Source organism: Mustela nigripes, chromosome 16, assembly GCF_022355385.1.
Source record: "Mustela nigripes isolate SB6536 chromosome 16, MUSNIG.SB6536, whole genome shotgun sequence".
NCBI lineage: Eukaryota > Metazoa > Chordata > Mammalia > Carnivora > Mustelidae > Mustela > Mustela nigripes.
Window position 1 is genome coordinate 35,029,993 of NC_081572.1, and position 25,611 is coordinate 35,055,603.

At 38.8% G+C, this 25,611-nt stretch overlaps 1 protein-coding gene across 2 annotated transcripts in view; it reads right to left on the reverse strand.

Moving 5' to 3' along the window:
- The window catches only part of PPM1D (protein phosphatase, Mg2+/Mn2+ dependent 1D), a 42,535-nt gene extending 18,101 nt beyond the window's left edge, over positions 1-24,434 (reverse strand). Inside the window, exons 1-2 of one of the 2 annotated variants that reach the window (XM_059379065.1) lie at positions 23,726-24,434; positions 6,374-6,599 (exon numbers count right to left, since the gene is read on the reverse strand). In XM_059379065.1, coding sequence (XP_059235048.1) covers positions 6,374-6,599; positions 23,726-24,197 — 698 coding nt within the window. In that variant the 5' untranslated portion in view covers positions 24,198-24,434. Of the gene's footprint in view, positions 1-6,373; positions 6,603-23,725 lie in introns of both variants that reach the window. The other variant, XM_059379064.1, reaches the window with a different exon arrangement.
- Between the last annotated feature and the right edge of the window lie 1,177 nt (positions 24,435-25,611).

The window sequence follows — 25,611 nt, forward strand, 5'->3', positions numbered from 1 at the left end:
TTGGTCATTTTTCTCATGATTAATGAGTACTAAGACATCCTGATATATATATATGAGTCTTTATTAGTTTATTATGTTGACCTTGAGTAGCATGACTCTATCCTTCTAAACTTGATGAACACTGAAATGACACTGGCTTCAAGACGCTGAAAGCTGAAGACAGGACAAATAATGGTGACCACTCTCAAAGGAATGTCACTAGAAAATACCATACACCTCAGCAGCTGCCAGCCAGTTAAGCCCCAACTATAGCTTTTCTATCTCTACTCCAACTTCAAAAAAATGAAAATACTAGAGAGAAAAGAGATAACAAATGAATAAAAATCCTGAGAGAAGCAAAATAAAGGCATAAGCCTTATAAATGAGAAATAACCACTCTGTGAGCCAAGAAAAATATGAATATGGCAGAAGAGCCTCAACCTTCTTTCTGAAATATATATGAATATGGCAGAAGAGCCTCAACCTTCTTTCTGAAATAGAAAACAAAATTATCTCACAAGAGGAAGCCAGGAGATTTAAGCAGCTCTGTCTCATGAAACTCTGCAAAGATCGAAATGTTCACTCTGTCCTGTGTGGCCACTGAGCACTCTAACTGTGGCTAGTGCTAATGAGGAATTAATTTTTTATTTTCATTGTAATTAAATTATACTGAAATTTAAACAATCATATGTAGCTAGCGGCAATCATGTTAGATAGCAGAGAGGAGGAATAAAGCAAGTACAGAGTGGTCACTAAACGTTGTCAATCATTAATAACACAGAAGAGAAAGTCAGGAGTTGTTTATTTACTATCCTTTTGAGAACCCATTTAGTTTAATTCAGAGTCCTCAAAGCAACATTGTTCTACATCATAGCAAGTTAGAAAACCAAAGGTGGTCATTTTGTTATTTCATGTTTTCTTTAATACTTACCCTCAAAAAACAAACAGGAGAGTAAAGATTAAATCTACCATTCACAAGAAGAGACACAATAATTTTGCCTCCATACTACCTTAATTAAGTCCTATTGTTCTTTCCTAAACCTGCTCCCTAAAATGTAAGGCTTAATACTTAAGTAATTATGGTAGCTACCCAAATTGTTTCCATTATAAATCTTAAGTAGGAGCCTTCTTGATATTTAATAGTCAAAGATATTATTGTCTCTATGCTTCTGAGGAACAAAAAACTAATGGTACTGGTTAAAACAAATTTTAAATCCAGCATCAAAAAAACAAAGCAATCTTATAAAAGATGCTGCTTTTATTGCACTCCCTACTGCTGTCCTGTATGATTAAAAGGCATAAACAAAGGCACAGCCTGATATGCAGAGAGCTGACTGAGCAGCAACAGAAGGCTGGAAAAACAGAGCACTGGCCAGTTGCCTAGGGTGAGACAGAGGGAAAGGAGGAAATAACTTATAATAAAACAGCTCAATTTGTGCAAAAAGACACCTGCTCCCAAATGGCAAAGAGCATCTGTCCAACCATGCAGATGGTATTTTAAGTGACAAGACAAAAAACATAAACTCTAAAAAAAAGTTATTAAAAATCAAAGAATATATAATTTAACAATTCATATAGAAAAATAAAGAATAGTCCAGCAAATATTTTTTAAAAGATTAATGAAAAGGGATCAGTACTACCAATGTTAAAAATTATAATGAGCCACAATTTCTTTTTAAAAAGTATGCTACTCGTACAAGAACATACAGTATAAAAATAGCCCAGAAAAAGACTCAAACATATACAGGAATCCAGTTTATAATGGTAAAGCTCACTTTGCATGACTATGAGCAATGGTCTCAGATACAGACTGATCTTCACACTATAGGATCAAATAGATAACTTTGTAGGATATAGAACAGGAAACAGTATGCCAGCACGGCAGCTTCAGTTATGCTGTCTTCAGCAATCATCCTTAAGAGAAATATAGAGCCATTTTCTAGCACCCAGAACAAGCTTCATATGACCCACATAAACTTCATATGCCCCAGGAATCAGTGTCCTATAATAGCCTTTGACTTACCGGTCCCTGCATAAGTCAAACTGCTTGTACACAGCGCAGGTAATAAGGTCTGTATAGTCCACTCAAAATCTTCTCTATCCAAATACAGTTCCAATTCAAGGATCATTCTACCATAAGCAATGTTACCTTATAATGGAAATGACATTCCATCTTAACCAGAGAAATGGTGCTAGAAGAGGGTAAACTCAAGGTCATTTTCCCATTAAAGAGGGGTTTTATGCCTGGTTACCCTTCTAATCAGTAAGAAAAAGATACATAATTGTTCTAGTAGCTACTAATGGCCATTGAGAAAAAAATATTAACTTGTAGCCCTACACACAGCTCAGATTTTAAAATTCCAGAGAGTCTAAAGGTTAAAATGTATACGATAACAACCAAAGAAGTACTAGAAAAGTGGTTCTCAAAATTACTAGAAAAGTAGTTCTCAAAATATGGCTCAGAGGCTCCTGGGAGTCTCCCAGACCTTTTCAGGGAGTCTACTAGGTCAAAACTATTTTCATAAGACCATGTGTATACAGTGGGGTTTCTGAGAGGCTATAAGATTTAATATGATATTATATAATAAAATATGTCAATATTTGGATCTGTGTTAACTCAGAAGTATTTCACAAATGACCAATGCCTATGTTACAAAACCACACATAGGGACTATATACTACATGTTTCCAACTATATGATCTTCTGGAAAAAGCAAAACTACGGAGATATACAGAGACAGGCGGTTCCCATGAGTAAGGGAAGAGGAAGGGATCAACAGGCAGAGCACACAGAATTTTTAGGAGAGTGAAACTATAATGGTAGATACCTGTCAAAACCCTAAAACATCCCTAATGTAAACTACAGGCTTTAGGTGATAATGGTACGTCAATGTAGGGTCATCAATTGTAATAAATGTATCACTCTGCTAGAGGATATTGATAGTGGGAGCTGTGCATTTAATAGGAGGCAGGGAATATATAGGAACACTCTGTACTTTCCATTTACTTTTGCAGTGAACTAAAACTGCTCCAAAAAATAAAGTCTGTTAATAAAAAAAAGTCATTTAACCAAAATGGCTCTTAACTGATACACCTATGGATCTGGAACGTAAGCATATAAAAAGGTCACTGATGTAATTTCAGTTACCAGGGCACCTGAGCGGCTCAGTTGGTTAAGCAACTGCCTTCGGCTCAGGTCATGATCCTGGAGTCCCGGGATCAAGTACCGCATCCAGCTCCCTGCTTAGTAGGGACTCTGTGTCTCCCTCTGACCTTCTCCCCTCTCGTGCTCTCTCGCTCTCTCTCTCTCTCATTCTCTCTCTTACATAAATAACTAAAATCTTTAAAAAAAAATAATTTCAGGGGCACCTGGTGGCTCAGTGGATAAAGCCTCTCCTTAGGCTCGGGTCATGATCCCAGGGTCCTGGGATTGAGCCCCGCATCAGGCTCTCTGCTCAGCAGGGAGCCTGCTTCTCCCTGCCCCCCGCCTGCCTCTCTGCCTACTGTCTGACAAATAAATACATAAATAAATAATCTTTAAAAAAAAATAATTTCAGATACCACACTATTATTAACTCTTAAGAAACTACTTCTTTATGAGTTTTAGAATAATATCAAAGAAGACTATCTCCATAAATAGAAAAGCTATTAAAATAATCCCCCTTTTGCAATTATATACCTATGAAAGACCAGTTTTACTTCTGATACTGCAACCAAAAAACATAAAAGATTGAAGGCAGAAGCAGCTATGAAAATCTAGATGTCACCTATTAAGCCAGACATTAAGCAGACTTTGTGTAAAACAATTCCAAGTCTCTCCCTAAATATCTGTTTTGGGAAACAGCTATTTTTTCATTAAAAAAATGTTCTTTATGTTAACACAATGGGTTTACTCTTTTTTTTTTTTTTTTGAAGATTTTTATTTATTCATGAGAGACCGAGAGAGAGAGAGAGAGGGAGAGAGAGAAGCAGTCGGAACTCGACCTCAGGACCCTAAGATCATGACCTGAGTCAAAGACAGATACTTAACTGACTGAGCCACCCAGGTGCCCAACACAGTGAGTTTGATATTTTTATTTTTCAGAGTGTATGGGTGTCTAGTCAGTTGAGCATCTGACTCTTGATTTCAGCTCGGGTCATAATCTTAAGGTCCTGGGATCCAGCCCACCACCAGGCTTTCCACTCAGCAGGGAGTCTGTTTGTCTCCCTTTCCCTCTGCGTCTCCCCTACTCATACATGCACACTCTCACTTTCTCCCTCAGATAAATAAATCTTTTAAAAAAGTTATTTTTCAATGAACAAATATTTGGAAAGGTCTCTAAATTTAGTTTCTAAAAATCATTATATATAACCCATATAAACAAAAAGCTTCTTGAGGTCCTCAATTTTTAAGAATAAAAAGCGTTCTGCCTGTAAGTAGGAAATATTTGTAACTACTGTAATAGATTCATAAATATTCGTAATATATTCAAAACTACTGTATTAGTAAAAATATTTGTAACTACTGTACTAGAATATAGAAGACTTTTTAATAACCTCAGAATGAGAGAACTGTATGTACAGCATAAAAAAACAAAAGTCATAACAAAAGAGACTAAACAACATTAAAATGAACTTCCATGTGAAAAGAAATTTCAGGGCCATAAGTGAAAGTCAGATTGTGAAAACAACAACTGAAGCACATCACATACATTAGACTAATTTCTCTAATTGTATAAGCAGCTCTTACACATTAATACAAAAAAGGCTAAAAATTTTCCCCCTAAAATGAACAAGAGTATAAACAGAAATACAAAGAAAAGGAAATATACATAGCTGCTAAACAAAAAGATATTTAACTTTTCTTGTAAGACAAATTAAAATTAAAATATCACCAAGTGTCCCCTCCTTTTTAACCTAAACATCAATATGATCAAAAAGTTCTAGAAGTATATTGATTGTCAAGGGCATCCACATACAATGCTGACGTTAATATAAACTGGTACAACCTCCATGGAGACTAATGGTTATCAATATTCAAAACATACTCCTCTTTGGCCCAGCAATTCCTTCTAGGAAATGATCCCACAAATATATATGTACAAAAAGACACACGTACAGGATTTTTCATTTTACAGTAGTGTTTGTAATAACAAAAAAAATAGAAATACACTTCAACAGGAGAACAGTTAAATAAATGATGGTACATCCATATATGGTACAGCTTCATATCTGATTATGTATGAATCTCTATCAAAGGATACACAATAATACTGGGTTCTTGAGGGGGAGGGGAACTGGGTGGCCTGTGGGACAGTAGCAGTGGAGAGACCTTCTAAAGTATAATCATTTTATGTTACCTAAATTTTAAACAAATGAATGCTACCATTAAAAATAAAATGTGTATGTACATATCATCATACAGAAGATTTTATTTTATTTTATTTTTTAAAGATTTTATTTATTTATTTGACAGACAGAGATCACAAGCAGGCAGAGAGGCAGGCAGAGAGAGGGGGAAGGCAGGCTTCCTGCAAGCAGGGAGCCTGATGCAGGGCTCAATCCCAGGACCCTGGAATCAGGACCCACGCTGAAGGCAGAGGTTTTAACCCACTGAGCCACCCAGGTGCCCCCATACAGAAGATTTTAAAATTCGGTGTATTTCTGTACTACTCCTATTTTTCTGGATAGTTGAAATCACACTACAAATATAATTTTATATCCTGTTTATTTTGTGACCAATAAGCATTAACCCATATTATAAAAAATTCCCCATAGATGTGGGAGTTCATTCTACTACTCTTTCTACCCTCACCTGTGTTTGAAAATTTTCATAACACCATGGTTTTTAAAAATCTATAAGCATTAGGGGTATCTGATGGCTCAGTGGGTTAAGCCTTTGCCTTTGGCTCAGGTCATGACCTCAGGGTCCTTGGATGGAGTCCCACATCAGGCTCTCTGTTCAGCAGAGAGCCTACTTCCCCCCTCTCTCTCTACCTGCCTCTCTGCCTACTTGTGATCTCTGTCAAATAAATAAATAAAATCTTTAAAAAAAAAAATCTGGGGCAAAGTCAGATTCAAATTGTTCTATTCTGCAATCCTAAAGACTGCCCTGTCCAGATCCTGAAAGTCATGCTTCAGTATTGATGTAAAAGGTGATCAATAAATCTTTGTATGTATTATTTTACTCCCATTCAAATATTATTTCCCCCTGGAGCCATTATCAGAAATAAAACAGTCAGCTCAAAATAATGACATAAATATGAATACAGATCAGTACTTTATCAGGAAAACTAAAAATCTGTAATACTGAAAAAGTAACTTCACTAAAAGGGAGTAATAGGTCAATCTAGTAGTAAAGCAGAAAAGAACAAAATAGAACCAAGAGAGGAAAGACAAACAGCAAAATGATTACCTCCCACCAAGTCCTTCGATTCGTTCTCTTTCCTTGGGAAGTTCTGGCTTATGGTCCTGTGTCACCTCCACAGCTCTGACAAAATCATCCTTCGGGTCATCCTGAATTCCAAGAACCACCCCTGAGTCACCCACGTGAGCTACATACATCTTCATGCCCCGTATGATGACCACACTGGCAGTTGTCCCTGACGTGCTGGGAAGACCTGTCATAGTCTTTGGCCATTCTGCTGTAATAAAAATAAAATATTTTACTCTTCCAGACATAAACATTAATATGATATCAGAATAAAAATAGCAATGCGTGCTGAATTAGCATGTTAAAACTTGAGTTAGCACAGGATAAATTTTAAAAACATTTTGAAAGCTATTAAAAAAGAACTTGTGTTCATTTCTTCATCAATATAGTAATGAATTAATTTTATAAATAATATAATTTTATTACAACCATCAAACCAATCCTAGGAGAAAAATATTACAGGACAGATTTACTAGTTCCACATCTCTTAGTCCCAACTACATTTAGTGGCAGGTATGTGTTCAGAGTTGTTTGTTGTTTTCTTTCTGTAGCTTAGCATCTATGTATTAATCTCTCTTTTAAGATTTTTAGGAAAAGGTACTTGATTTGTTTTTGAAATAGCTATTTTAGACATTCAAAATCTATGGTTCCATGCTAAGAGCTTTACATGTATTATCTCAAATAATACTTGCATTAAACCTATAAGATTGGTAAAATTAGTCCCATTATTTTCCTTTTACAGATGAGGAATCAATAGTTTGAATAGTTAAAGTTGTTTAAGATAACTCAAATATTAAGTGGCAGAGATCTGATATATTTAATTCCAAAATCTTATATTGACTAATCACATTCATCATTTAATAATTCTAAAATATTCTGTAATATTAAACTACAATTTACAGCTTAAGATACCCAACTGAATCCAAACAACTGACACAGGCTCCTCACCAAAATCCCACTGAAAGAACAGAATATAAACATTAGAAAAAGTCCACAGCAGTCATGAAACACAGAGGAAAGTCATACACAAATCTGAGGAAACCCTGGAATCTTAAAGAAATGGAATTATACTAAGGGAAAAATCAGAATACAAAACTTGTAGTCCAATATAAGTGAAAAGCACAATTGTAAAGGCAATACATCAGTTTTCCCTCGTAACAGTCCCTGAAAAGCTCTAATTCAGAGACAGTGGCAAAAGCTGAGATAGGAATGGACAGTAGAAGCTTGGCAGATTTATTTAAAACTGCAGGAGCTAGGTCAATGCCTAAACTCTCTGCACAGTAAAAAGTAAAATATTTTAGTTCCTAAGTGACCAGTTCCTATAATAACCTCTCTCTCTCTCTTTTAAGATTTTATTTATTTATTTGTCAGAGAGAGAGAGAGAGCAAGCGTGAACACCAGCAGGCAGAGTGGCAAGCAGAGGCAGAGAGAGAAGCAGGCTCCCTGCCAAGCAAGGAGACTGATGCTGGACTTGATCCCAGGACCCTGAAATCATGACCTGAGCCAAAGGCAGCGGCTTAACCAACTGAGCCATCCAGGTGTCCCTAGAATAACCTCTCTTAAGGGAAGTGATGCATCTGTTGATAGAGACAAGAGGGTCTCAACCAAGATGAGACATAAGAAAAAGGGCCTTAAAAACTGGATGAGGGGGGGCGCCTGGGTGGCTCAGTGGGTTAGGCCGCTGCCTTCGGCTCAGGTCTTGATCTCAGGGTCCTGGAATCGAGTCCCGCATCGGGCTCTCTGCTCAGCAGGGAGCCTGCTTCCTCCTCTCTCTCTCTGCCTGTCTCTCTACCTACTTGTGATCTCTCTCTCTGGCAAATAAATAAATAAAAATCTTAAAAAAAACAAACAAAACCGGATGGGGCACCACACAACTTTCAAAGCCACAAGGCAACTCTAGCATAGTCAGACTAATTAGAGTTCTTTTCTTTTCTTTTAAAAAAAAAAGAAAAAAAAAGATTTTATTCATTCATTTGACAGAGATGACAAGTAGGCAGAGTGGCAGGCAAAAAGAGAGGGGGGAAGCTGACTCCCTGCTGAGTAGAGATCCTGATTTGGGGCTCGATCCAGGACCCTGAGATCATGACCTGAGCCAAAGGCAGAGGCCAACCCACTGAGCCACCCAGGCACCCCTAGACTTCTTTACAACATTACATAGCTGAAAAGACATTTCTTGAATCCTACAGCGCATCTCATCTCATCCTGCAGAGGGAATCCACCCTACAGAATGCCCTGTCACCACAGCAGAGGGCTGCTTGCAATAATGAAATAATGACCCTCACAATTGCTGAGGGAAAAAGAATGGCTACCAATATTAATGAAGCTAGAAATTCATAAATTTACGCATGTAAAACGACCTTCAACAGAACCAGACACATAGTAAGTGCTCAATAAATGTTAATTTTTATTGTTACGATCATTATTTAAGAAAAGCAAATAGCCTAAGAGGCGTCAAGAATATGCAAAGAGAAAATGGCCCCCAAGAAAACATCTGCGGAACAATCAAAAGCATTTATAGATTATTGGCTTTGATAAGGTTCAGTAAGGTTACTGAATATAGACATTGTTATTTTTAAAAACAAACAATGCTATTTCCATAAGCCCACCACAAAAAATGACAAAATGTAACTTTTAAAAAAGATACCATTCACAATAGCAGCAAAAGGTATACTGTATCTGGGAATAGTGCTAACAAATCTCTAACAAGACCTTTATGGAAAAGTCGTAAACTAGTGGACCAAAAGAACAGAACAGTGAGCACAGAAACAGACCCATGCATTTTTAAACACTTGATATATGATTAGTAAAGAAAAGACTGACTTTCGGGGGTGCCTGGGTGGCTCAAGCAGTTATGGGATTGAGCCTCAGGGTCAGGCTCACTACTAAGCAGGGAGTCACCTTCTCCCTCTCCTTCTGCCCCTTCTCTCCCATTCAAATAAATAAAATCTCAAAATGAAAAAAAAAAGGGGGCGCCTGGGCGGCTCAGTGGGTTAAAGCCTCTACCTTCAGCTCAGGTCATGATCCCAGGGTCCTGGGATCAAGCCCCGCATTGGGCTCTCTGCTCAGCAGGGAGCCTGCTTCCTCCTCTCTCTCCCTGCCTGCTTCTCTGCCTACTTGTGATCTCCGTCTGTCAAATAGATAAATAAAATCTTAAAAAAAAAAAAAAAGATTGACTTTTGGTACATGGAATTGCAACAAGATTACATAAAATAAAACAAAATAATAAACTAAACACTTTGGGTTTCTGATGTCAAGCAAAAAACAAAACAAACAAAAAAATTCCAGATACATTAAATGACAATATGAAAAGCAAAGCTAAAATAGCTTAGAAAATACAGGAAGGTATACTCATGACCTCAGAATAGGAAGGGACTTCCTAAAGACAAAGGATGGACTAATCATATAAAGAAAATGATTAAGAAGCTACACTACCATTAAATTCAAGAATTTCTGTTCATCAGGGGCACCTGGGTGGCTCAGTGGGTTAAAGCCTCTGCCTTCAGCTCAGGTCATGGTCTCAGGGTCCTGGGATCGAGCCCTGCATCGGGCTCTCCACTCAGCAGGGAGCCTGCTTCCTCTTCTCTCTCTCTGCCTGCGTCTCTGCCTATTTGTGATCTCTCTCTCTCTCTCTGTCAAATAAATAAATAAAATTTAAAAAAAAAATTCAAGAATTTCTGTTCATCAGGGGCACCTGGGTGGCTCAGTGGGTTAAGCTTCTGCCTTCAGCTGGGGTCATGATCTCACGTCCTGGGATCAAGCTCAGCAGGGAGCCTGCTTCCCCATCTTTCTCTCTGCCTGCCTCTCTACCTGCTTGTGATCTGTCAAATAAATAAATAAAATCTTAAGAAAAAAAAAAAAGAATTTCTGTTCATCAGAAGATACTATTACTAGAGTGAAAAGACAGTCACAGAATGTAATTTATAATAACACACCACAAAGATGGTATCCAGAATATAAAAATGCTCCTAAAAAAGAAATCAGCAAGACAAACTATGCAACAGAAAAATGGACAAAATGCTTGAAAAGGCCTTTTGCAAAACAGGAAATCCAAAGAGAAAAAAAACAAACACGCAAAGGTGTTCGGCTTCTTTAATCAACAGGGAAATACAAATTAAAAACCACAATGAGATACCACTATATAATTATCAGACTGCATAAATTAAAGTCTGACAATAGAAACTGTGATTAAGAATGTGGAACATGTTCTATCAACTACTCTTGGGAGTATAAACTGACATAACCACTTCAGAAAACATCTAGGCATTATCAAAAATGAAGATATGTGTACACTTCAATTACTCACTATCCCTAGACATAGATCATGAATTAATGTACATGTACACACATAATATAAGAATGTTCAGAGCTGCATGGCTCATATGGGCTCAGGTCATGATCTCAGCGCCCTGAGATCCAGTCCCACCTCCGGGTTGCTTAAGATTCTCTCTTAACATTCTGTCTCCCTCTCCCTCTGCCCCACCCCACAGGCTATCAATCAATAAAACCTTTTAAAAGGAAAAAAAAAAAAAAAAACAAGTAAACCCCTACAGAACTATCACCACAAAAGTCAGGATGATGGTTACCCCAAGAGATTAAAAATATGAGATGAGAAAAGACATATGGGAGCTTCCATAGTACAGGCAATGCTCTCTTTCTTAACCAGATGGTGTTCATTTTACAACTCTTCATTGAAGTGTACATTTATGTTCTATGGCCTTTTCTATATGTATGCTATATTTCACAATTTGTTTAAAGTTAGAAAAAAAGGAAACAGAAAGAAGGCATCAATTATACAGGCATAGATCACAGCACACAGCTTCCCTAGCCCATCTAATTTCCCAGTATGGTTACAGATATTATTATTCCTAGAAAGCTTAGCCTAGAGTATGCTGAATGTTTCTTCAGCCCTTTCAGTTATCTTGTGGGTTAATTACAGATCTTGCTAAAATCTTTTCTTTTCAAGCAAGCTAAAACAGAATTTTTTTTCTGCAGCTAAGAACCCAAAAAGATAAATATCTATTATCACAATAAATTAAGGAGGTGAAGTCCCAGAAAGAAAGGGTTTTAGGCACATTCAAAAAACAAAATTTACCTAAAATTAACCAACTGTTTGCAAAAAGCACCTACAAGATGGAAAAGAAGAAAAAGAGCTTAAAAAGGGGAGGGGAGATATTGGAAGATACAATATTAATATTTAAATCACATTTTTTGGTCAAAAGCCCTAACATGTACAAAGAGATATTCTGCAATTATCTTAAAATACTGAAAAAAAAAATCCATGCTTTCTTCATTTGAAAAGTCACCTTTCATCATATGCTACATTTTACCTCAGATCTATTTCTAGATTCATCCTACTATTCTATTTATGGTTCTTTTCAATAATTTGGAGTTTAAGTATCCCCCAATTATTCTTCTTTCTCAATACTCAATAATTTTTCCAAATAAACTTTAGAAGCAACTTGGAAATTAAAAAACAAACCAGCCAACCAACCAACCCTGGGGCACCTGGGCAGTGCAGTCGTTTAAGTGCCTGACTCTTGGTTTCAGGTCGGGTTGTGATCTCAGGGTCGTTGAGTGAGATCAAGTCCTACATCTGACTCTGTGCTCACTGTGCAATCTGCTTGAGATTCTCTCTCCCTCTGCCTCTCCCACTTGTGTTCCCTCTCTCAAATAAATCTTTAAAAAAACAAATCTTGTTGAAGATCTGATTAAAACTGCAATAAATTTATATATTAAGGAATAGACATCTTAATTTTTATTTTCCACTTTACATTTTAGTTTTTTAATTTTTAAAAAATGACTTATAAATAAATCTCTTAAAACCGGGAGCATATTGGGTGCCTGAGTGGCTCAGTCAATTAAACCTCTGCGTTCCACTCAGGTCATGATCTTGGGATCCTGGGATCAAGGGAATCCTGTCAGATTCCCTGCTCAGTGGTGAGTCTGCTTCCCCTCTCCTATTCCCCCTGCTTGTGCTCGCTCTGTCAAATAATCTTAAAAACAACAACAAAAAACCGAGGAGGATATTAGACAGTACATGAATTCTAACTTACAGAAAGTATTTTTAGTAAGAAAATATGTATGAGCCATTTAAAACAAAGAAAAATAAATTTTCTAACAAAAGTACAAAACTTCTAGGAGCGACTGGACAGCTCAGTCGGTTAAGCGTCTCCCCTTGGCTCATGTCATGATCCTGGTGTTGGGGTCCTGGGATCAAGTCCTGCATCAGGCTCGCTCCTCAGTGGGGGTGGGGGTGTGCTTTTCCCACTCCCTTTGCCTACTTGTGCACACTCTGTCAAATAAAATCTTTCAAAAAAAAAAAAAGTATGAAACTTCTAAATAAAATAAAACTACTATAAATAAGTACAGAATGTGTATGTATTTTGTGATAAATTTAAAACTTGAGGTACTTATGTACCATGTACCAAATAATACGTACCAAGTTATGTAACTCTCAGGAGGGAAGTACTATCATCATCTCTATTTTAGAGATGAGGATGCTCCAGATCAAAGAAGCTTCACCCAAGGTCATATAGATAGTAACTGGAAAATCTGGGATTCAAACCCAGGCAGTGTAACATACTCCTAAATCACTATGCTAAGAGCTGTTACAGAATTCTAATGCCAAAGTGGTATGGAGATGTAAAAGCTTTCAGGAAAGCAATTTGAAAACAAGTACCCACAACCATCAAAAGATCTACATCCTTTAAACAAATGATTCAGCTTTGATTATTTTTTTTCCCTGAGGGAATAATCCAAATGAAGTATAAAGCTATGTGGCGTTCACTTGAGCCCTTAATAATAGTACTAAATATAGTGTGCACCTGTCCAGCCCCCGATCCCTCCTCCTAGTACTAGCATCCCAATTCTGTTCTGGAGTACACAGCCTCCACTGCATGCAGTCTTTCTCTAATGCAACTGAAAAACTTGCTTGTTCTAGCCTAGAGGGCAAATGACCTAAACTAGGTCAGACTCTTTCAGATATCTGCATCTTAGAAAGGCATAATCCTAGAAAATTGTGGAGCTGATCCATCCCACAGACTAAAACCTTCCAATGAGTGTCCACTAGTTCCTATCACCTAAAGCCCCAGAGGTACCCTGGTTCTGTCCGCTCTGCGACGTGGTTTAGTCTTCCAATTAATTCTGTGACCTACTGAATGTCCTTCCAATAAATTCCCATGTTCTTTTCCTTCCTTAATGCAGACCAAGTTAGTGTTACTTTCAAAGAACTGTAATATACAACTTATATCACAAATAGCTTGTAGGGCACTATCCCTCAGAAAAATGTCAATTAGTTATGGAACAGTCCAGATGGTAACAAACAGAGCCCATGTTATACAGTGGTAAGATAAGGCTAACCTTATCAATAAAGAAATAGTAGGCAAATAAGCAGACAGTCTGTAGTCAGCATACTAGCTTAGAACTGTGGTTATAAAACTTTTCTGGGTCATCTAATTCAAACCTAGACTCAGGCCTGTCCTAAAAGGCCATGTGACTCTGAAAAACAACAAATTTGTTATGACTGACTGATGTGATTTGGGATGATGGATTATGGATTCAATTGTGTCCCTCTAAAAAAGATATTTGAAATCCTAATACCCAGTACCTCAGAATGTGACCTTATTTGGAAACAAGGACTTTGCAGAGGTAATCAAGTAAAATAAGGTCATTTGGGTGGGCCCTGGCCCAATATGACTAGTGCTCTTATAAAAAGGGAAAACTTTAACACAAAGACAAACACACAGAAGGAAGATTTTGTAAAGACACATAGGGAGAAGATGCAAAGTACTAGTACTAGAAGTACTAGAGTACTAGAGTAATGACACATCTACAAGTCAGGGAATGCCAGGGATTGCCAGTATACATCAGAAGCTAGAAGAGACAAGATAGGAGTCTCCCTTAAAGCTTTCAGAGTTGAGTACAGAGAGAGCATGGCCCTGCCAACAACCTAGATTTTGAACTTTTGGCCTCCAAAACTGAAACAATAAATTTCTTTTGTTTAAAGACAACCAATTTTTGGAATTTTGTTACAGCAGCTCCAGAAAACAAACACAGTGAAAGAGAGGAAATAATTACTCTATTACATGCATATGAATCCATATCCATTCCCAAGAAAGATTCAGATGACCTTCTTCAACTTAAATGCTTATGGAAGTAATCATGTAAACATCAAAATCTTTTAAACATTTTTTATTGACTCCTCTCTAGGCAAGGAATACTAATAAAAGAGGCTGAAACTAAAATTGGTTCTCTGATCTGTGTGGGGATGGGAGAATCCTGAGGTGACAGATCAGACAGGAGCAGTTAACAATCCAAAGCAAAGCTGGTAGGGTTACCTTACCTATCTGACAACAAGGCAGAAGAAAAAATGGATCTCCAGAATGGTCACTCACAAGGCCTTACTTGACTCAAAGGACCAAAATAAAACAAGAAACAAAACAAAAACCAAAAAAATCTTCCACATTTAGTTAAAGGAGTACTGTTAATCTTCTTCAAAATGGTATGTGGCCATTTTCACGTGTAGCTTATGCAGAGTAAAGAGAAATACATCACTGAGTAACTACTGAAGGATGGCTCTAAGATAAATCTGGAGCTGCAGAACAAAACCACAGTCCACTGGTCAGGAGCTAAGACTCACGGAGGTCAAGTACTAAATAAGACTATGAATCCAGTCTACCTCAAACTCTGTGGAACCCCAAACCTATCCCACAGGTAGTTTAGTCCCCAAATAACTGCAGCAATGAACAGTTTCCCCACATAGCTCTTATTTGATAGGTGAGTAAGTCTATTATAGTAGAAAAGGCCAAATGTAAGATTTTGGAGCATCCCACTAATGATACTCTCCTCCAAAATAGTAAACTAAAAGCATTACTTCATCTTTCAGAGAACCATTAAAACAAAAAAGCAGGGGGTAGAAAGTCTGATTGCTCGTGGAAAATGACAATGGAAATGGATTATATTCAAAAGGTGACCCTAAATGCAGCTGCTCTTTCTGATTTATCCTCTTTAGTGAAACAAATAAACATAACCCTGGCTATCTGGTATGCATGTAGCAGTAGGGCCCTGATGAAACTGTTATCTGAATTCCTGGAGATATTCAGATGTCTCAACTTTCTGAGACCTGTTACTTAAGGTTTGCCTTTTCTTTTTTGCATGAATAATTCAAAGAATTTCTTTTTTCTTTTTCTTTTTTTAAAGATTTTATTTATTTATTTGACAGAGAGGGATCACAAGTGGGCAGAGGGAAAGAGAGAGATAGGGGAAGCAGCCTCCCTGCTGCACAGAGAGCCCGATGCAGGGCTCGATCCCAGGACCCTGAGATCATGACCTGAGCTGAAGGCAGAGGCTTAACCCACTGAGCCACCCAGGCGCCCCCAAAGAATTTCTTTTTCTTGAACTGATAGAGACTAAATGGCCAACAAGATAGACTACACTCCCAAATACAATTGCATTATCTAATTCCTACAAACAAGGGCATTCTACATGTCCACAATCAACCAACAAAATCAGAAATCTACATCTATTCAAGGTTCTTAATCAAATTTTTATCAATTATCCTAATAATATGCTTTATAATGAAAGGATAATACTCAGAACCACTTCATTAAATTTACTCATCATGTCTCTTTTAGTCTTTCAATCTGGAACAATTCCTCTGTTTCCTTGATGCTTTTTAAGAGTACTAGACCAATCATTTCAAGACTGTCTCTCCATTTGGATTTGTTTCATGTTTCCTCATGTTTGTATTCAGATTATGCATTTTGGCAGGAATATCACAGAAGTGTTAAATACGTCTTTTTATTGCAAGCGGTACACAGTTTCAATTTATCCATTAAAAATGACGCTACCTTTGGTCACTTGATTAAGATGATATCTACGAGGTTTCTCCACTATAACCTTTTCCCCCTTGTAATTAATAAGTATTTGTGGGAAAATAATCTGAGATAATATAAAACTCCTTGTAGTGGGTTGAATGGCTCCCCCCACCCCCATGAAAGTTAGGCCCACCCAGAACCTGTGAATGTGACCTTACTTGGGAAAAGGGTCTTCACAGATATAATTAGGTTAAAGATCTTAAGAAGAGATCATCCTGGATTAGAGTGGGCCCTAAATCCTAAAACAGGTGTCCTTAAAAGAGAAGGGAAAAGACATAAAGGAGGTGATATAAAGACGGTGGAGACTAGGTAATATATCTACAAGCCAAGAAGTGCCAAAATTGAGGGCAGCCACCAGAACCTAGGAGACAGCATGTAACAGATTCTTCCTCAGAGCCTCCAAAACAGAGGCTACCACCTTGATGTCCCTTGATGTCAGACTTCTGGCCTCCCAAACCATGAGAGAATAAATTTCTGTTGCTCTAAGCTACCCAATAAGAAACTAACATATAATTCTGTTCCTCTAATTTTTACCCACTACTTTTAGCATTCACTGATGTTTGTTGACTGAAATCATTATTACTAAATATGATTTTCTGGGGCGCCTGGGTGGCTCAGTCATTAAGCGTCTGCCTTAGGTTCAGGTCATGATCCCAGGGTCCTGGAACCAAGCCCTACATCAGGCTCCCTACTCAGCAGGAAGCCTGCTTCTCCCTCTCCCACTCCCCCTGCTTATGTTCCCTCTCTCACTGTGTCTCTGTCAAATAATAAATTAAATATTTTTAAAAAAAATATGATTTTCTAGAAGTCTATCATTCCTTCTACATTTATTAGTGGCCTTCTACTGCAAAAAAAAAAACTTTACGTCAGCTTTATCTGTAATAGCCAAAACTGCAGACAACCAGATGTCCATCAACAGGTGAATGTATAAACAAATTGTGGTATAGCTATACAATGGACTACTACTCAGTAGTAAAAAGGAATGAATTATTGATATATGAACAGAGGTAACAGGTCATCTAATACTGATCAAAAGTAAAAAATAATTTAACAAAAATAGAAAAAAATTAGTACTTGAAAAATATGGCAAACTCTTCTAAACATGTGATGTGTGAGAAGGTGAAGGTCCTTGAAAATAAAAACTGAGAAATACCAAATGGGTTTAAATTCTTGGATTTAAGAGATCTCTTCTTCAAATTTAGCTCTATCTCACTCTCCCTTGTCTTTCCCTCTATCCCTCCCATTTTCTTTTTGTTTCAGTCTCTCTAAATTTGAGGTAACAAAAACTACCTGCCAAATCTACAACCAACAATTTAGGTTAAGATGAGCTCCTTCATAATTCCTTTGGTCATATTCTTTTTTTTTTTTTTTAAGATTTTCTTTATTTATTTGACAGAGAGAGAGGGAACACAAGCAGGGGAGTGGCAGAGGAAGAAGCAGGCTTCTTGCTTCACAGGGAGCCCAAAGCAGGGCTCCATCCTAGGACCCTGGGATCCTGACCTAAACCAAAGGCAGACATTTAACAACTGAGCCACCCAGGCACACCTCCCTTGGTCATACTCTTTCTGAACCTCAGTCACAGTAAGGTAGCGAAACTTCCACTTTATTTTAGCTATAATAGAATTAAAATTTAAAACATTATTTTTTTTAAATTTTTATTTATTTATTTGACAGACAGATTACAAGTAGGCAGAGAGGCAGTCAGAGAGAGGAGGAAGCAGGCTCCCTGCTGAGCAGAGAGCCCAATGTGGGGCTCGATCCCAGAACCCTGGGATCATGACCTAAGCAGAAGGCAGAGGCTTTACCTCACTGAGCCACCCAGGCGTCCCTAAAATTTAAAAACATTATTAAAAAAAAGAAAAAGAAATTTAAAAAATCTTTTTAGACATATTCATCACCTACATTTTATTATTTTGGAATAATTTTACACCAGCAAAAGTAATGCATGCATGCCACACACACACACACACACACACACACCCTCTCTCTCTAGCAATTTCTGAAATATTTATACATGTCTAATAATACTGAAAATCAAAAAGGGGAAGGAAGGGGAAGGAAGTAACAGTCCTTCAAAAAAAAAATTCCATATTTCATCTTCCTCTACAAGTACTGTGGTAAATTTCCCACCATCACATCAGAGATCACATTTATTTCAACAATGTACTATTATCTTTCCAGGGGCTCTCTTGATAACCTAAGTAAATCATAGTTCCAGACACATAGGAACTAAAACTGCAATTTGTTTACTACTTTCTTTGAACTATCAAAAGAGGCGAAACAAACATTATTTCAAATGAACAAACCTAAAAAAAGCACAAACTTTAAAACATTATTTCTTAGAAGGCAAACATAAGAACAGTAAATCCATACATGTGAATATACATAAATTAGGCACATACTGTAACTTGAGATCAAGAAATAAGAAAATAAATTTTTTTAAAAAGGGACTTTAATTCCACTTCTAGGGTTTCTACCCAAAAGAACTGAAAACAGAACCAAACATTTACATACCTTTATTCAAAATAGCATTATTCACACCAGCCAAAAGGAAACAACCCAAATGTTCATCAACAGATGAATGGATAAGCAAAATGTGTATACACATAGGACAGAATATTATTCACCATTAAAAAGGAAAAAATTCTGATACATACTATAATTTGGATGAACCTTAACGACAGTATGCTAAGTAAAATAAGACAAAAGGAAAAATACTATATGATTCCACTTACATGAGGTACCTAGAATAGGCAAATTCATAGTGACACAAAGTAAAACAAGTTATCAGGGGGTGGAGAAGAGGGTAATGGGGATCTACCATTTAATGATTAGAGTTTCTGTGGGATGATGAACAAATTCTGAAAATGGACAATGGTGATGGGTGCACAATACCGTGAGTGTACTTAATACCACTGAACTGTACACATAAAATTGGCTAAAATGGTAAATCTTATGTGTATTTTACAACTTTTAAAAGGGAAAAATTTTTTAAATTAAAAAAATAAAAGTAACAAAGCCAATTTAATCATTTCACCCACAGAAATTCAACTAAACAGCTACTTTGAGCAATGAATCAGCTCTTACAGATTAATAATAAAGTATATAAGACATCCCCCTACCAAAGACCTTAAGATTTATCTGAGAGGCAGATAAAACATACTGGTTATCTCACAGTGGTCTGTGTGATCTTTACAGGAATTTCACAAAGCCAAAATATTTTCATAATAATTCTGAGTTTATTTGCCCTTTCCACTGTGTTGACATTTGCACTGATGATTCAAAAACAGTGGTAAAACTGCTGGTTTTATTAGGAATCGAGGCAGTGACACCAAAATGAACTAGCAGTCACTGTATTCTCCATAGCCACCCACTTGCAGTTAAAAAAAAAAAAAAAAAGGCAAACCAGTTTTACTGAAGAATGTCCTTGATATCACAATAAAATTTAAAACAATAAAACAAAAAAATTTTATTAAAGCTCCACCCATGAATACTTCTGACTGTGAATTATGGAATGAACTAACCCCATTTTTCATGGTTTTCATTTTTACTTGGAAGACTGATAAACTGATAAACTATGTTAGTAAGACTTGGGCATCTGACATACATTTTTTTCAAACTAAACAAAGTGAGCCTCTCCCTTTCAAGAAAAACAACTGACAGGGGTGCCTGGGTGGCTCAGTCCTTAAGTGTCTGCCTTCGGCTCGGGTTATGATCCCAGGATCCTGGGACTGAGCCCTGTGTTGGGCAGCTTGCTCGGCGGAGAGCCTGCTTCTCCCTCTCCCTCTGCCTCTGCCTGCTGTTCCCCCTGCTTGTGCTCTCTATCAAATAAATAAAATCTTAAACACAAAAAACAAACAAACAAAAATCTCGGAAAAAAAAAATAAAAGAAAGAAAGAAAGGAAGGAAGGGAGAGAAAACAAAAGAAGGACACCTGGGGTGGCTCAGTCTTTAAGTGTCTGCCTTGGGCTCAGGTCAGGATCCCAGGGTTCTGGGATTGAGACCCACATTAGGCTCCCTGCTCAGCGGGGAGCCTGCTTCTCCCTCTCCCACTGTTCCTGCTTGTATTCTTTCTCTTGCTGTGTCTGTCAAATAAATAAATAAAATCTTAAAAAAAAAAAAAAAAAGAAAGAAAGAAAGAAAAGGAAGAAAAAACAACTGAGAGTATTTGTTACCAGTGATAAATTTCTAATTGCTGCTTTAAAAACTTACATTTGGAAAATGTGTATCCACTAGAGTGAACTTGATAGCTTCCAAATCTTAAAACTTTTCTGATGAGATCAGAAATATTTACAAATGTGGTTTTTTCATATTACATTAAAAAAGTACATCAGTATTTAGATCTGCATAATTCAGTGAAATACTATTTTCCAAGCGACTAATGTACCATGTCATAAATTACACACAGGTAAAAGATTTATTCAAAGTACAGGGGCGCCTGGGTGGCTCAGTGGGTTAAGCCGCTGCCTTTGGCTCGGGTCATGGTCCCAGGGTCCTGGGATCGAGCCCCACATCAGGCTCTCTGCTCAGCAGGGAGCCTGCTTCCCTCTCTCTCTCTCTCTCTGCCTGCCTCTCCATCTGCTTGTGATTTCTGTCAAATAAATAAATAAAATCTTTAAAAAAAAAAAAAAAGTACAAGACAAGGGCACCTGGGTGGTTCAGTCAGTAAGCACCTGCAGTCAACTCAGGTCATGATTCCAGGGTGCTGGGATCCAGCCCCTCATGGGGCTTAAGTGGGGAGTCTGCTTCTCGCTTTGCCCCCTGCCCCAGCTTTTGCTCTCTCTCTCTCTCACTCTCAGATAAATAAATAAATAAATAAGTCTTTTTAAAAAGTGCAAGACAGACCAACAGGATTTCAATGTAAAACTACAAAAAGTCCTTTGATAAGGTTTCAGATTCCATTTGTATTAACCTTAAGAAACAATCACTTTGGTATAGAATATCCAGAATTATCTGAAAACACTACTAAACTATTCCTCCCTTTTCCTACTATACACGTGAGACTGCCTTGTTTATGTACTTCAACCACACAACACAGCACAACAGATAGAATGCAGAAGCAGTTATGAGAATATTTATTTCAGTATTAATTTTTAAAAAGTGACTTTTCATTTAAATCATATATTAATAATGAATATTTAAAGAGATAATGAATTATGAATAGTATATTCACTTAAATATATTAACATATATTTAGTTTATTTTTAATAGATTAATAAATATAAATTATCTGTTTTAATTTCTCACAGAGTAAATATGACATATATCCCACATAAACAAAAGATCTTTGGGATCCTCAATCATTTAAGAATAAAAAGCATTTTAAGAACAAAAAGTTTGGGAAGCACTGCTATAACCTAATGAGCACTACAAAAGTATAAACAAAGAATGCTTAATTCCAAAAGAAACAAGTCTTCACAGAAGAAAACAAACTGACTTAGAGATTTGAGGAGTTTATTTTTCAGTTTTCTTTTTTGGGGGAGAATTCAAGAAAATGGAGTATTTCAGTGTGCCATGGGGAAAAGGTAAGTAGACTACTGTGTTGGAAATATGAGTAACAGATAAAATTGAATACGGAGTCTAAAGTTGGAGTGGAAAGAGCTTGGCCTGCAGATTACAACCTGCAGTTTGTTTATTTTATAGAAATTGAGGAGCCACCCATGAATTTGGGACTGAAGCACAATTTTTCTTAAAAACCTGCATCTCCTGTGTCAAGACTTTCATATACTCAGCATTTTCTTTTTTTAAATTCAAGTTTCAAGGATGGAGTACAAGGCTTGGCTGTGGAACAAAGCAAACTTGAGTATTTGGTATTCAAAGCTCTAAACCACGCCTCATAGGAGTCAAAGTTTGACTCAAAAAGCACGTGTATGTCAAAAAAACATACACATTCGCATTTGAAGGCATGGTCCATGCCTTATTAAAAAAAAAAAAAAAAAGCCCAAGTAACAGGGTTTATGCTTTATTCTTTTAGCTCAAATATATGACAAATTCATGCTGCTCCAAGTGTACTGCAAAATAAACATAGTACTCTTTATAGTTCTTTGTGTCTAATCTTCCTCTATATAGTTATCTCGGTGTCCACTCCTGGTTGGCCTGCAAGCCATGAAATGACATATTTCTGGAATACACTGCAGTTCTGCTCTGCCTACACAAAAACAAAACAAATAATAGGGGCCTCTGGGATTGGATGGGAAACGCCTCTGACAGGAAGACTGGTTGTTCTATGAGTCAATCAAACAATTTTTGGCAGAAAGCCAGACAAACAGAAAACAGACTTCAAAAGAAGCTAGTCTACAACTCTATGACAACACCTTTGTAAAAAAATGTTCTGTTTGACCAATCTTTACACTCTTCTCTATCCCTCTGCTATAAATAAAGCAACATCATGCTACCATTAAAGAGGATTTTTTTAAATGACAGAAGTTAACGATCTTTTCTCTAAAAAAGACCCCCGCCATTCATACAGCGCAATGCAAAAGCAGCTCTAAGTCTGTATGATAACACATGTCGGGTACAGAAACACTGGATACTTTAGAAAACTAATTTAAAGTTTAGATGAAACTACAATTCCACCGAATTTTTAGAAAGTAAGCTATTTCCTTTTAGCTGATCAGTAATTTCCTATCTCTTGTAACTTTGACGGGCAGTTACAACTTTTAACTGGTAACTGGTGAGAACTATCTGACAGCAATTCGCGAAGGCAACTTAAAAAAAAAAAAAAAAGTATACCTTTAAAAAGCCCTAATAGAATTTAACACACACCCTAACGTGGGGCCAGTTTCAGACTTAACAACGCATTCTTCGCTTTTGTTTTTCATAAGCAGTACAACCATAAAGATCCTAAACCCATTTTATGATCAACACAACCGAATTCCTCCCAAGACTTTATTTAAGTCGCTGGATGATTACATTTGACCTTCTTAATTAGTCTACAGTATACTTCAACGGCCAGCCACCTAGGGTCAATTTGGTGAACTGACACCACCGGTAGGAGGCAACCCGACAGGGACAAGTCCTTCAAGAGCAAAAATTATGACAGATTCTAAGGCAGCAGTCTCATTGCTGCCGTCTCCGGCTTCCTTTGCGTGGGGGCTCAGGTACCAAGTGTTCTGAATATTTCACGTCTTTTGGCCAAAATCTGGCGCCAGGTTTCAAACACTATTCGCAGCCTCGCTACCAAAAAAGTGAAGCCGGGAGATGACCGCTTTCCTGGCTTCTGGGAGGGTGGAAATAAGGCGCCGGGCGGCCGCGGAATCGAGCGATCCGATCTCTCCCGGGGCCACTTTGGCCGGCCCTCCACCCTGGAAAGCGCGACCCGACCGAGGAGAGACTTCACTCCCACCAATGTGCACTTTGTAGCGCGCTCGGAGCCGGGGGCCACGAGGTGCTGGCGCTCTTGAGAAGAGCCCTCAACTGCCCGAAAAAGAGGCGGGCGGCAAACAAGCAGCGAACTTACCCAGTTTCTTCCACATGGCGAGGTGACAAGCGAGGAAGCCTTTGCGGATGGCAGCGCAAACCTTCGCCGGCTCGGACGACGTAAATCCCTTCTGCTTCTTGATGAAACCCCACAAATGCTCCCGGGCAAACTGTGCCGCCTCCCGCCCGCCGTGCCCGTCGCACACGGCGAAAAATGCCACTGAGGAACGGCGGCGGCAGCAGCGACCGGGAGCTGGAGAGGCCGCGGCGTCCGGGGGAGGGTCGCGAGCCTCTCGGGTTGCCACCACTGGGCCTTTCCCCAAGACTTCGCTGCCAGCAAGAGCTGGCGGTGACGGCTGCGGAGGCGACGCCTGAGAGAGTGACCGCCGCGACCAGGGTTTTTCTTCAGCCGTCGGCTCGGGCTCCACCACGATTTGAGTAACGTCCTCCATGTACTTCCTCCCGCCCTGGTCGGAGAAGACGCTCACTCCCAGCGAGTACAGCCCCGCCATGGCCGGCTGGCTGGGATCCCGCCGGTCCCACGCAGCCCGCCGAATCCGGCGGCGGGAGACACACTCCGCGCCCGCCGGCCAACTATTGTTTATCTTCGACGACGCCGAGAAGGGGGAGGGGGCGGTCCCGGAGGGGGGGGCGCGCGATGTCGGGACTTGTCCGCGAGAGCTGGGCCGGAGCTCTAGGACGAAAGGAGCCGAGCAGCTGCGCCTGCGCAATGCGCTTCCCCGCCTGCCCGCGCCCACCACACAAATCAGACGTTCTCCCCGGCTGTCGTCACTTGGCTCTCTGGACCGGACCAATCAGGAGTCGAGTTGGACCAAGCCCGCCCTCCACCCCCAACCCTCGCTCCTCCCAGCAACTGCCGCGCACCGGGCTCCTGCGCGGGCACTGGGCCCGCCCTTGGCGGGCTTGGCTTTCTCTGCTGCTTTGGGTGTTTTCGCTCTCTGGGTTTTCGTCGTACGTTGAGTACTTACCGAGCATCCTGGGCTGTCACCTTTTGGGCTCAGTCGCCGGGATCGTTAATGCAGCCTACAGCACTTGGCATTTCACAGCTCGCCTTGCGGGGATAGCCGCGTAGGCTCGGGCCTCCCAGGACTGTAGAGAAGCTGGGCGGCGGGGGGAGGTAAACCTTCCATTCCTTGAAGTGAAATGGCGGGAAACCTCACTTTGGAAGGTCGTTTGTGGGCACGCCGCAAAAAAGTGTGGCACTCTTACTGGATTTGGGGGGGATGTATCCGGCCGGGAGTTGAAGCAGGCTGTCCAGTTTGTGTTGTTAAGGAAGCTGGGGAAAATTTCCACCATCCGCTGAACGGTCCTGTCTCACCTAACTAGGTATGTCAGAGACTTAAGAAGGGTTATATTTTAGCTAATTTTAAACAGATCTTTTCAGCTTTTGTTCAGCCTAGTACTTTTTCCAACGAGCCCTGGGTTAAGTATTTTATTCCTTTGTGTATCACTTGAAGTTACCACTTGAAAATAGCTTGCGGAAACTGCCAAGCGCGCTTGTGCTGTAACAATTTGGTTACGTTCCCACCTCTTCACCCAGTACGCCCTATTGTAAGCTCTGAAACCTTTGCAGCGATTTCCACAAATGAAGCCTCAAGAGTAGGGAGGTTAGTATGTCCTCAGCAGCAAATTTTATTGCAGAGAATCAGTTTAAAGTTCACTTTTTTAAAAAGTTATTTTTTTCCCGATTTTAGCCACTTCATCATCAATACTCCGGTGTGCCCTTTCCTGTACAGTTTTTTGAGAGTGAGGAAAATGTTCATCCAACAATTGGCACACACACACAAAAAAAAAGCCACGAGAAGTACAAATAGGAAAACTCTTTGAACCAATAAAAATAAGACTAACCAAATCAGCTCAAAATATAGAGAATACGAATTACATAAAATGACAGTTACGTAGAAA